Raw genomic sequence first — 11,488 nt, 5'->3', positions numbered from 1 at the left:
ACAGGCTGGGGAAGGGGCTGGATACCCTTCCCAAAGCCCTGGACCCTCTAAGCAAGAGCAGAAGTGCTGAATCCCACCAGGGCTCACCTGAGAAGTGACTTCTCCTCCAGGCAGGCAGTGGCTGTTCCCTCTCCAGTGGGGTCAGGAGTGTGACCACTGGCTGTGCTGCACCCACAGCCCTGGGCTGGGACCCTCCTCCAAGGGCCTCTCTGGGTGTCCCAGCAGCTCTGAGCCTTCAGCACACAGAGGCTGCCCCTTGTCCCTCCTCTCCCTCGGGGACTGGTGAGCTGCAGGTGCACTCACCACCCCTGAGGCCATCCCACACCCCTCACACCACAGGGATTGGGAACCTTTGGGATTGGGAACTCCCCGGGCGTGGCTGACAGTGATCTGTGTCCCCAGGAAATGGCTCAGTGAAGCACTTTAATGCTTTAAAGCTTTTGCAACAACCACTCACATTTCCAGCGTTCCCGGGGCTGTTCCTGGCAGTATTAATGGATCACTCTGTGATAGGAACTGTATTTTTTGTAATGTTATCTTTGGAAAATGTGTTATTTTTATAGCTGTGGTTACTCTTTTGTTTTGTTTTGGGTTTTTGTTTTTGTTGGTTTGTTTTTGTTTTTGTTTTGTAACACAATAAAAGCAGATGTGGGAATTCTTGCATCTGGAAATTAAAATTGGACAGAAAGTGCCCTCTTAACCCAGAGTAAACCTTCAACTGTAAGACCTCAAAGGGCCTGAAGCTACTGAAACAAAAAAGAAACCCACCATTGTGTACTAATCTGCTACAGTAAGTACAGAGAGGCAAAAACCAGCTTCTGGATACATAAAACTTTTTTTCTCAATAAATGGCTAAAAAACAGTGAATGGAATGGAGAACAAGCATTAAGACAGTTTTTCTGAGCTTGAAAAATGACACTGTTAAAAACAATTTCCCAAAAAGAACACAAATTTCACTATTATTTCTAGTTTTAGGAGTATATATTCCACAGGTAGGAACTGGAAATTGATTCTTGCAAGAAGTTTATAAACTAATGACTTGAAATGGAAGAAGTCAAGAATGTTGTTGTAATTCAATAAAAATATATTAAAAAAAAGTTTTCAAAAGATCTTGAAAACTGGCTTGTGACAGCCAGACAGGAACAGTCAGAGCCACACACCTGCAGAGAGCTCCACACATGACAAAAGTCCAAAGCTCCTGGCAGAGACACTGCCTGGCCTGTGGCTCTGCCTTCTGCTGGGGCCTGTATCCCAAACAGGGTCATGGACTCCTACACTGGTTTGTTTGGAAGGAACCTTAAAGCTCATTCCATCCCAGCCCCTGCCATGGCCAGGACACCTTCCACTATCCCAGGCTGCTCCAAGCCCTGTCCAACCTGGCCTTGAACATTTCCAGGGATGGGGCAGCCACAGCTTCTCTGGGAAATCCATTCCAGCCCCTCACCACCTTTAAAGGGAAGAATCTCTTCCATATATCCAATCTAAACATACTCAGAGATGCTCCTGTGTTTTTTTGAGCATTAAATCACCTTCCTTGTGGCACTGCTGGGAAGGTGCCTGCTTGTGACTTCTCCTCCAGGCAGGCAGTGGCTGTTTCGTCTCCAAGGGGAGATTTCTCCTTCATCCCAGCTACTGGTGGTCCTACACCACCCTGCCTAGCCCAAGGAGCACCACTCTTCTCCCAGGAAAACAGAGCTCTGTGGCAGCACCCTCCAGGAAGAAAAGCCCCCTGGATGAAACCAGGAATTTCTTGCAGGCTCTGGCTGACATGGTTAGGAACCCTGCCCTGCCCCAGCACCAAGTGCTCCTGCTTCAGAAGTGCCTCTGCTGGGCATTCCCAGTGGAAACACCAAAATCACCATCCAGGCTTCTGTTGAGCCACTGGGTGGGAGTGGCTGTCACACGAGCTCAGCCTTGAGCCCAGGCGGATCTGCAGCACCGCTGTGCAAGTCCACGGCAGATCCGCTCCTCCAGGACTGCTCGGCTGCTGCAGCGACCTGGATGGTGCAGAGGAACTGCTCCTTGGTGACCACGGGGGGCTCCTGGCCTGTGGGACAGCAACAAAGCACTGGATGAAACTCTTGGTTCCCTGTGAGCCCAGATCCCACCACAGCACCTGGGCCGCAGGACTTAAAACATTTCAGCCCCTCCTCCTGCCCTGTCAATGCAGCCACAACAACTGAAATACTGTCAAACAAAAATAGCTCGGACTAGATGATCTTCAAAGCCTCCTCCTACCCAAGCCACTCTGTAATTCTGTGACTTCTACCCCTTCTTAGCAGCCACAACTCTGTCTGAGGATCTCTTGGCTGTCATAAACAGTGGCTTTCATCACAAAGGGCAGTAAGGTCCAAGGCAATTTCCCCTCCCAACTCTCATTTCTTCCCAGCACAGAGTTTCAGATCATCATTCCCCACCCACCTCCATGACCTGACACAGTGCATCCCCTAAGAAAGCCAAGCCAAAGCAACACCAGCCATCCATTTAAGCCCTGTCCCACCTTTCAGGGTTCTCAGGAAGTGCCGGAAGAGCTCCCTGTATGCATCTCTGTAGCGCTCAGCTTGGGTTTGGGGACAGATGGACACAGAAGTCCCATGCTCTGTGATGCCCAGGGGGGTCTGGTTGTCCACCCTTAACGTCCCTTGAGACCCATGAACCTGAGGGAAGGACCAAACAGGGAAGAAAAAACATTTTGAAGTTACGACACTTTCAATCTCACACACTTGGCCAGGTTAGAGAAGGCCTGCTTTGTAAAACCAAGACAAAAGTAGGTTCTGGAATGAGGGGTCACACCTGTCCCAGCCCTGGTATGGCTCAGACACAACAGAAACACCATGGATCTGCTGTAGTACAGTGGCTTCCACTTGTGTGATACCTCACCTGAGCAAAGCCCCTTTTACAAGTGCTTAACAGAAATTCCTCCCCAAGATCAGCCCCCATAGCTGTAATTATTCATTACTGTAGGAATTTACACTTTTCTTCCCTTTTCATATGCTGGACTCCTGCTACACAGCTGAGACCACCCTGGAAAGGACAATGGAAATCTGCACAATTTCAGCCTCAGCAGAGCTGACACCAGTTCCTGCTCTGGTATGATTCATGCAGCTCTTGACACCACATAATGCATGGGACAGAGAGAAAATTTGGGTGAGAAAAGAGAAAGTAGATTGTAGATTGAGAAAGGACAAGAAGCCACTGCTGCTGATGCAACAGCCAAACAAAGAGATATGGCACTTAAAGCTCTGCTCTGGGTGACAAGGTAGGGATTGGTGACAGGTTGGATTTGATGATCCTGGAGGTCTTTTCCAACCTCAATGATTTGGTAACAGAAGGATTTTGGGAAATGTGCTGCAGGCACACTCAGAGGATTCAAAACAGACTTGACTGAGCAGCAGGACCCCACCTCCAGCCGCTGGTCACAGCTCCTGGTGCAGTGCTGGCTGATGTCCAGAGTGACAATGGCTCCGCTGGGGAACTTCATGCTGATGGTGACTGTGTCCACATCACTCAGGCAGCCTATGTCTGGGGACAAAACAGACCTGGCTCACCCCAGGAACAGCAAACTAGCAAGTTCTACAGCTACAAACTGCTGTTCTTCCTTGGGGAGGCAACACTGGCTTTGTGACAGCTTCCCACAGGACTGAAGCACCCCAGCTGCTTCACCAGCATTCCTGATGGAACACAGGCAGTTCTGCAGGAACACACCTCCCCAGGCCCAACTCCACCTTCCCAGCCTGCAGCTCTCTAATGAGGGCACCCACTTGTGCTTCCAGGATCAGGCAACTTCCAGCACATTGCTGGAGCAAGGCAGAGAGTACAGAACTCTCCTGGAGGGCTCTTGCTGCATTTCAATGCTGTGCCATGCAAGAGAGCGTTGCATCCTGCCCCTCCTCACCCCAGCCAGCCAAGCTTGGCAGCTGCTGCAATTACCTTAATTAAAACTCTGCATTTCCATTTCAAAAATGGCAGCTTCCACCTTTTATTGTTCATTTAAATGAGTGTGGTAACCCAGAGTGTGCATGGCAGCCCAACATGACCCAGAGCAAAGGCACAGCTTTGTGCTGGGACCCACAGGGAAGGGCCAGAGAAAGCAGAGAATGAACTTTTCATTAACATTCTTGTGAGCTCAAACCTTAGCTCAGTTATTTTCTGCACTCTGGTTCCAAATCTGGTGTGCTGCAGAGTCATGTTCAATCATAACTCCACTGCAACTGCTTCACATCAGGAGGAGATTCACCAGATTCAGAGATCTTCACCAAATAACCCCCAAGGAACCTGCCTTATGTCCCACCAGCCTGTTCATTCAGCTGCTCCATGATGGAACAATTGTCATGGCTATAATGCTCTTGTTCCTTCTTTCTTCCTAGTTTTAACCCTGAAGTCCAGACGTACCAAATAAACCATCAAAAGACTCATGCCTACCTGCACAGAAGGCATGGCCCAGGGAAAATATCATATCTGGCACACTCTCTCCTAACAACAAACTGATGATATCTATGTCATGCACAGCAGCATTGTAAAAAATTCCACCTGGAAGAACAAAAACTGGGCATTAATGTCTCCATATTGAAACCCGCAGCCAATGTACATTTCTGAACTGCACAGAGATGGTATAAAAAGCCCCCACAGTGAAGAAATAAAGGGACAAAAAAATGCACAGAAATGAAGTTTGGTAAAGAAAACACTCCTCAAAAAACACTCCTCCCCATGGATCTTAAGGCTATACAAATTCAGGGGAATTCCCACAGAACACAAAGACATTTCCAGGACAGGCTTTTGTCTGGTTACTGTGTCTCTGCCCATGGCAGGGGGTGGAACAGATGAGCTTAAAGGTGCTTTCCCACCCAAACCATTCCATGACTCTGAGTGAAGGGAGCTGCTGGGTACCTGAGGCTTTCAGCAGGCTCAGAGAGGCTGCAGGATAGAGGCTGCTGATGGTCGATATCCGGTGGATCCTGCCCAGGGCCCGGCTGTCCCGCACCTTCTTGTACAGGAACTGCAGGGCTGGGTCAAAGCGCCTTCCAAGGGAAACAAGGATGAGGTTCTTAGGAAAATTAATCCACAAACATCAGAGGTTTATGTCCAAAAAGGAGACTGAGGAGTCCTTTTTACTTTATTTGAATAAAGGGAGAAGCCATGGGGCATTTCCCTGGGATCTCTCCAATTTTTGGAGGATACAGCCTCCCTTTTTATCTGAATTTCCCAGCCACATTTCCCTTCTCTCTTTCCCCATTTCTGAGATACTTGAGAGGTTCAGACTTCCTAATATGCCTGATACCAAAGATTCCCCTCTAATGTACAACCCTCCCTTTTCATTTTTCATTCTTATGTAATTTAGGGGGTTTTCTTCCCTATTGTTTCTTCCATCTCTCAATGTCTGATTTCATTTATCAGCAAACCTAAAGTTTATTTGTAAAAGCAAGTATCATTTTCCATTCATCAATCAGTGGAATCCTTCCTATTGTTTCTTTCTATCTCCCAGTGCTAGTTTTATCTCCCAGCAGACCCACAGCTTGTTTGGAAAGACAAACCCACTATTCCTCTCAAGGTGAAACCAAGCTGATTGGAGGACAAAGGCAGGAGAGCCTGAGGAACCAGTGCTGCTTCCAGACATGGGATTTTATAAAGAATAAATCACAGGAAAACCACTGGTCTTACTTGTAGAACCCACACACGAGTGGCCTCCCACACCTGTCGGCCTCATCGAAACAGGCTTCTGCTGTCTGTCTGTCCAAGCTGGGCAGCCCCTCGCAGAACACACCTTTACCTGTGCAAAACAGGACACACACAGGGCTCAGGGGAGACACAGCTGCACAAAACACCTTGATCTTGCACTAACAGCTCATTACATTTCTGGTTTCGATGGCATTTACCCCCTTCTGCCTGCCTGCTGTGGTTTCAGCTGTCCCAGGAGTGGGACTGTTTTGGTGACAGCTCTCCTGTGAGTCCTGGTGGGATCATAGGATGAGACAATGCCCAGTCATACTGGGACCAGCATAGCACAAACCCCACTGGTGTCCAGCCATTAACATCAGCAGGGATCTCAGGCACTTTAATTACACAATTTGAGAGCGTGCACAGCTCCAGGGCTGCTGCTGAAACACAAACACACTCACAAGTGCACATCAATGGGCATAGAGAAAAGCTGAATGTGCAGCTGCTCCTCTCACCTGCTCGTAAGGCATCTCTTACCATCTCAGGGGCTTTGTCAGGTGGGGAACAAATAATGGCTCCAGAAACTCTGCAGGAATCAAGAGAGATCTTCAGTAAGAACAAGGTCTTCACTAGATCAAACAGTGTTCAAAACCCCTATTTGGTTACAGTTAAAAAAAACTAAAACCCCATTGCCCTGGAAGAGCCAGCTGGGTTATAGAAGGAACTCAGTGCTTGCTTCAAAGATGAAATATAGAGTGACACACATAGGTTAAAATCACAAGTGGCACAAAGGAATTGCACTGCTTTTCCTGCATCTTCAAGGAGAAAGTCTTTTAAAGGCTTTCTTTAAAAAGGACTTAAATCCTGTCAGTTAACACACACAGAGAAATCCAAAGTATTTATGTGGCAGAGCTGCTGATCAATGCATTTCAGCTTCCTGTGATTCTTTACTTTCTAGTATCAAATCTGCCTTTCCTAAAAGCTCTGCCTTTTGCTCCTGCAATATTTTAGACTGACAGCAACAGCACTTTAGTGATGTGACAGTTGATCAGTTCAACTATAAAGCAAAATGCCACAATCCTCCCTATTTACACCAACCCTCGCGTATCTCAGAATACCAAGAGCCACCAAACTCAGCTTACTGCTCTGAGACAGGAAAACTGGCAGGCAGCAGGGAAGGTGTCATTTATTATCGTTCTGTGGGAATGGAGGAAATTTTTTATTTCTTAACAAAACTGCCTGTATCTAAACACCTCCAAGTTTCCATTAATCTGGGTGTGCAAGCCCAGTTAAGCTTCTCAGAGACTCCTGAAGGACCCATGGGCAGGTGACAAAAGGGCCCCTCACTCCCACATGGATGGCCAGAGGCAGTCTGGGGCTGCTACTGTTTCTCAGAGGGGAAGGCAAGGCTTGTGTGGAACCCCCAGGCCCTGAGCAGAGCCACCCCTGGGAGCTGGTGGCCAGAGGCACAGTCTGGGGCTGCTACTGAGTTCCCAGAGGGGAAGGCAAGCCTTGTGTGGAACCCCCAGGCCCTGAGCAGAGCCACCCCCGGGAGCTGGTGGCCGTCAGTACCGTGGATCGCTGAGCGCGATGGTGGCGTCCTGCTGCCGCAGCACCCTGGTGCCAGCCGGGATCTTGGTGCCAAAGGCACGTTCCACCTCCTCCAGCTGATCCTCCAGCACGTAGAGCAGGCAGCAGCCAGCTTCCTCCAGCAGGCTTTGCAACAAGGCTGTGCTCACGAGTCCTGTGCCGAAGAGCACGAGGCCGACACCGCTGCCACCATGGCATGAGGAGGGTGTCGGGCTGTTGGAGGCATCAGGTGCGGGCCCGCTTTGGCCAAGAGGGGCAATCCTGGTGTGGAAGGTGGGCAGCGGTGAGGGGTGGCTGGCAGAGGTGGAGGGTGTTGGGTCACCCCTGTGTGTGGTGGGGATGGGGTGGTGGGGAACCAGCAGCTTGTGGTAGGAGGGCGGGGAGGGGACCATGCTGTAGCCAGTGCTGGATCCAGTGGTGATGAGGAAGGAGGGATGGGAGAGCAGGGAGGGCACGTCGAGTGGCAGGGGCAGGCTCAGGCTCAGGCTGGAGTCAGGACCTGCAGAGCTGAGGAGACAGAGATCAGAGAACATCCTGAGCTGGAAGGGACCCACAAGGATCATCAAACCCATCTCTTGAGAAGAACACCCTGCATAAGAACACCCCAAGAATGCCACCATATGTCTGAGGATGTGGTCCAAATGCTTCCTGAGTGGAGTCAGGCGAGACAGATAATTAAAGAACCATTAAGGTTGGACAAGACTTCCAAGATCATCAAGGCAAACCTTTGACTGAGCACCTCCTTGTCAATTAAACCACAGCACTAAGTGCCACCCATGGCTCCCTCAGCCACTCCTCACAGGACTGACCCCCCCAGCCCCTTCCCCAGCTCCATGCCCTTCTTTGGACACACTCCAGCCCCTCAATGTCTGCTTTGCAGTGAGGAACAGAACTGGACACGGCATTCAAAGGGCCTCAGCAGTGCCCAGCACAGGGGGACGAGCACTGGTCCAGCTGGGGACACTGTCCTGGGGCCGGGTGAGGTTGAGATGGGGCGGCTGAGGCAGGGGAAGGCCGGGTGAGCCCGAGCAGGGGTCGGTCTGGTGAGGCAGGGAAAGGCCGAGTGATCCCGAACAGGTGTCGGTATGGTGAGGCAGGGGAAGGCCGGATGAGCCCGAACAGCGGTGTATCCCTCACCGGAGCCCCGGGGCGCGCAGCCCGAGCTGCCGGAGCAGGCGGCGGTTGCGGCAGTGGCGGCCCGAGCTGAGGTGCTCCAGGATGCGGTCGCGGCGCACCCTCAGGGGCAGCTGGCACGGCGTGCACAACAGCGTCTCCACGGCGCCCGCCGGGCCCGGCCCCGCCGGCTCCCGCCGCACCGACAGCTCCGAGAACTCGGCCGCGTAGTCGTGCAGCGTCTTCCTCCTCCGCCCCATGGCCCCGCTGACTCGGAAGCGGAAGGCCCGCCCGCCTCACGCCGTTGCCCGGCAGCGGCCCCGCTCCGAGCCCCGCGGTGCAGGAGAGACCTCGGGAGAGACCCCGGCCCCGGGCGATGGAAATCGACGACTCGCAGGAAGCAACGCTCGCCGCAGCCATCGGACATCTCTGGCAGGAGCTGCGGAAAGCCAAGGATGACCACAAAATGGCCATAGGTACCGCGGGAGGTGCCCAGAGCGCAGCTTTACCTGCCTAGGTCTCATTCAGTTCGGCTCCTTTCACCTTGGAAACGTTGCAGGGTGTCGCTCACAGGCGCTTGTTCTGAAAACGCTTTCTCTCTGCCCTTGGAAGTGAAGAACATGAGAAAACCCAGCAGAGAAAGCGCTGAGCACAGTGGCAAAGCAGGGCTCGAGGTGCCCACTCTGTGTGTCCTCAGAGCAGTGCCCACCTCAAAACCGGGTGGTTTAATACATATGGAATATCAGAATGGCTGGGGTTGGAGGGACCTTAAAAATCACCCAGTGCCACCGCCTGACATGGGCAGGGACACCTTCCACTATCCCAGGTTGCTCCAAGCCCTGTCCACCCTGGCCTTGGACACTTCCAGGGATGGAGCAGCCACAGTTTCTCTGGAATACCTGTGCCAGGGCCTCCCCAGCCTCACAGGGAAGAATTTTTTCCATATATCCACTCTAACTCTGCTCTCTATCAGTGTGAAGCCATTCCCCCATGTCCTGTCACTCCAGGCCCTTGCAAACAGTTTCTCTCTTGTCAGCTCCTTGAGGTACTGGAAGGCCACAATTAGGTCACCCTGAAGTGAAAACACCTTTTCTTCTCCAGGCTGTACAAACCCACATCCCACAAACCACATTATCACCCAGAATTACTGTGGCTGCAGCATTAATGTGACCCAAGTATGGTCCCAGACTGTTCCCACAGTGGCTTTGCTTATGCTCACCTGAAAAAAGCAGCCACAGGGTGTTCAGCAGGGATTTGCTTTGCTAACAGAATACTCTCCCACTTTACAGGTGCCATCATTTCCTTGCAAAGAGAGATGGAGACCAAAGAATCTGAGCTTAGGAGAATCAGATCTGAAAAGGAATTGCTCAAGAAGCAGCTCAGAGAGAGAGAAGTCCAGCTCCAAACTGTGTCTGACAAGGTACGGCCCAAGAGCGTGGTGGCCATGGCTACCAGGAGATACAGCAGCTGGGAATTTGGGATTTTTACAACATGTCATAGGCAGGAGGGGCACCTGTAGCTGTGAAACTGAAATATTCTTCCAGTTTTGCAGCATGACAGAAGAACAGAGGCAGGAAGAAAGAGTGGTGATGATGGAGGAGGAGAACCACAACCTTCAAGAGGTGAATTCATGCAAAGCCTCTACAGAAAAGTCTGGTGTTTGCTGCTTCACTGGGCTGGTTTTAGGGCTGGTGGCGTTTGGCATATAAAACCCCCACTCAATCCAAGTAGTTTTAGAGAAAACACCAAATAATAACAGCTACCACTACTGGGGAGATTGTCAGTCCATAGATTCTGCCCAGGAAACATGTGGACCGAATAGTGGGAAAATGAGGCCAAAACTTGCTCACTGGATTTCTGTATCTGCTCAGCTTGTTACAGAACTGAAATTCCGGCTGAGTGTGCAGGACAGCACCGTCAGTGAGTTACAGGGGACAATCAGCCAGCTGCAGGCTGAGGCTGTGACCAACCGCCTCCAGTTCCTGGAGCAGAAACAGGCCCTGAAGGAGGCCCAGAGCAAGTTAGAGGCACTGCAGCACACGGAGCTGCAAAACAGAGTGGCACTGGAGATCATCAGCAGCAAGGTAAGCGTGGCCTCTTTCACCCCAGAGCCCTGTCTCCCTCTTGGGACACACTTGGGAATCTCAATCCATTTGCTCCCTAGCTGTGGAGCAGGCAGCTCTTGTGCCTTTTAAAAAGAATAGAGACCTCAAATACCAGAAACTTGAGAAAGGTGAGTTCAGGTCAGATTTCTAACATCCTTCCAGACCCAAGGTAACAAGAACCACCCTAAAGTCATCTCCTGCAGGCAGATGTGCCAGGTGCCAGGGAAAGAGCCTTGGCCCACCTAGACCCACATGATTACCACAGCACTTTCAGTGAAGCCCAAACTGCCTGTAATTTCACATAAACACTTTCCACATCATCATTCACCACTCCTTTGCCCAAGCCTGACAACACAGTCTCTGTAAATCAGTGCAGATGCCAAGGAATTGCACATAAAGCCTGAACACACCTGCTCTCCTCTTTTATCCAAAGTTTGAAAGGTATAGAAACAAAATAATCCAGGCTACGTTCAGCGTGGAGGGCAGCCAGGACCCCCAGGGCGAGCTCACGGATGATGAACTGCTGGACGCAATGCAGGTATTGTGGCCCTTCCAGACAGCTTCCAGCCAGGAAGGGACTGCTGAGGTAAGAGAACATTTTGCAGTGCTGCTCCCAGCCTTCCCACCTCTTCACATATGGCTGATTTTCAGAAAATCTTTAACGAGCGGACGGAGTTCCAGCAGATGCTGAAGAACAAGAGCAGCAGGACGTCACTGATCAGCAGCGACAGCAGCACAGCATCACCAGCAAGGAGAAGGAAATCCTCCAAGATGGAAAAGGTCTGATGGCCAAGCCAGAACCCATCACCAGCTCAGGCTCTGGGTTCTCAGCTTGGAGCTGGTGCCTTATAAGAAATTAAACTCATTTTACTGACACCAAGTTCTGTGGGAGTATCTGATTGAATTGTTTCAGCCAACTCAGAGCACGAGTCAGTGGAAGTCTTTAGTCTGTAGTAACACTTGACTTCCCAGAGAAGCCTGAAGCACAAGGATGGCTTGGCTATTTTTGCCTTGGGAAGCTTGTA

The 11,488-nt window shown here is 51.0% G+C and overlaps 2 protein-coding genes across 5 annotated transcripts; one reads left to right on the top strand and one right to left on the bottom strand.

Moving 5' to 3' along the window:
• Positions 1-906: 906 nt before the first annotated feature.
• Positions 907-8,593, bottom strand: LOC311162071 (myo-inositol 2-dehydrogenase-like). 2 transcript variants are annotated; one of them, XM_084220203.1, is made up of 9 exons: positions 8,383-8,593; positions 7,228-7,752; positions 6,171-6,241; positions 5,659-5,767; positions 4,888-5,018; positions 4,423-4,530; positions 3,404-3,522; positions 2,501-2,657; positions 907-2,047 (listed from the first exon to the last, which is right to left on the bottom strand). In XM_084220203.1, the coding sequence occupies exons 2-9, from the start codon at positions 7,635-7,637 to the stop codon at positions 1,899-1,901; spliced, it is 1,254 nt and encodes a 417-aa protein (XP_084076329.1). In that variant the 5' UTR covers positions 7,638-7,752; positions 8,383-8,593; the 3' UTR covers positions 907-1,898. The 2 variants fall into 2 exon arrangements, with proteins under 2 accessions (XP_084076329.1, XP_084076328.1); XM_084220202.1 differs by lacking the exon at positions 8,383-8,593 and having other exon boundaries at positions 7,228-7,807.
• A 122-nt stretch (positions 8,594-8,715) lies between these two features.
• CCDC27 (coiled-coil domain containing 27) lies at positions 8,716-11,381 on the top strand. 3 transcript variants are annotated; one of them, XM_084220199.1, is made up of 6 exons: positions 8,716-8,834; positions 9,648-9,778; positions 9,903-9,980; positions 10,230-10,442; positions 10,897-11,001; positions 11,115-11,381. In XM_084220199.1, exons 1-6 carry the CDS (start codon positions 8,735-8,737, stop codon positions 11,247-11,249), a joined length of 762 nt encoding a protein of 253 aa, XP_084076325.1. In that variant the 5' UTR covers positions 8,716-8,734; the 3' UTR covers positions 11,250-11,381. The 3 variants fall into 3 exon arrangements, with proteins under 3 accessions (XP_084076325.1, XP_084076324.1, XP_084076326.1); XM_084220198.1 differs by having other exon boundaries at positions 10,897-11,381; XM_084220200.1 differs by lacking the exon at positions 9,903-9,980 and having other exon boundaries at positions 10,897-11,381.
• Positions 11,382-11,488: the final 107 nt, after the last annotated feature.

This window comes from Fringilla coelebs (assembly GCF_963513975.1).
Source record: "Fringilla coelebs genome assembly, chromosome: 22".
Classification (NCBI taxonomy): domain Eukaryota; kingdom Metazoa; phylum Chordata; class Aves; order Passeriformes; family Fringillidae; genus Fringilla; species Fringilla coelebs.
Note: the sequence above shows the minus strand (reverse complement) of the source record. Positions and strands in the feature narration are given on the sequence as shown.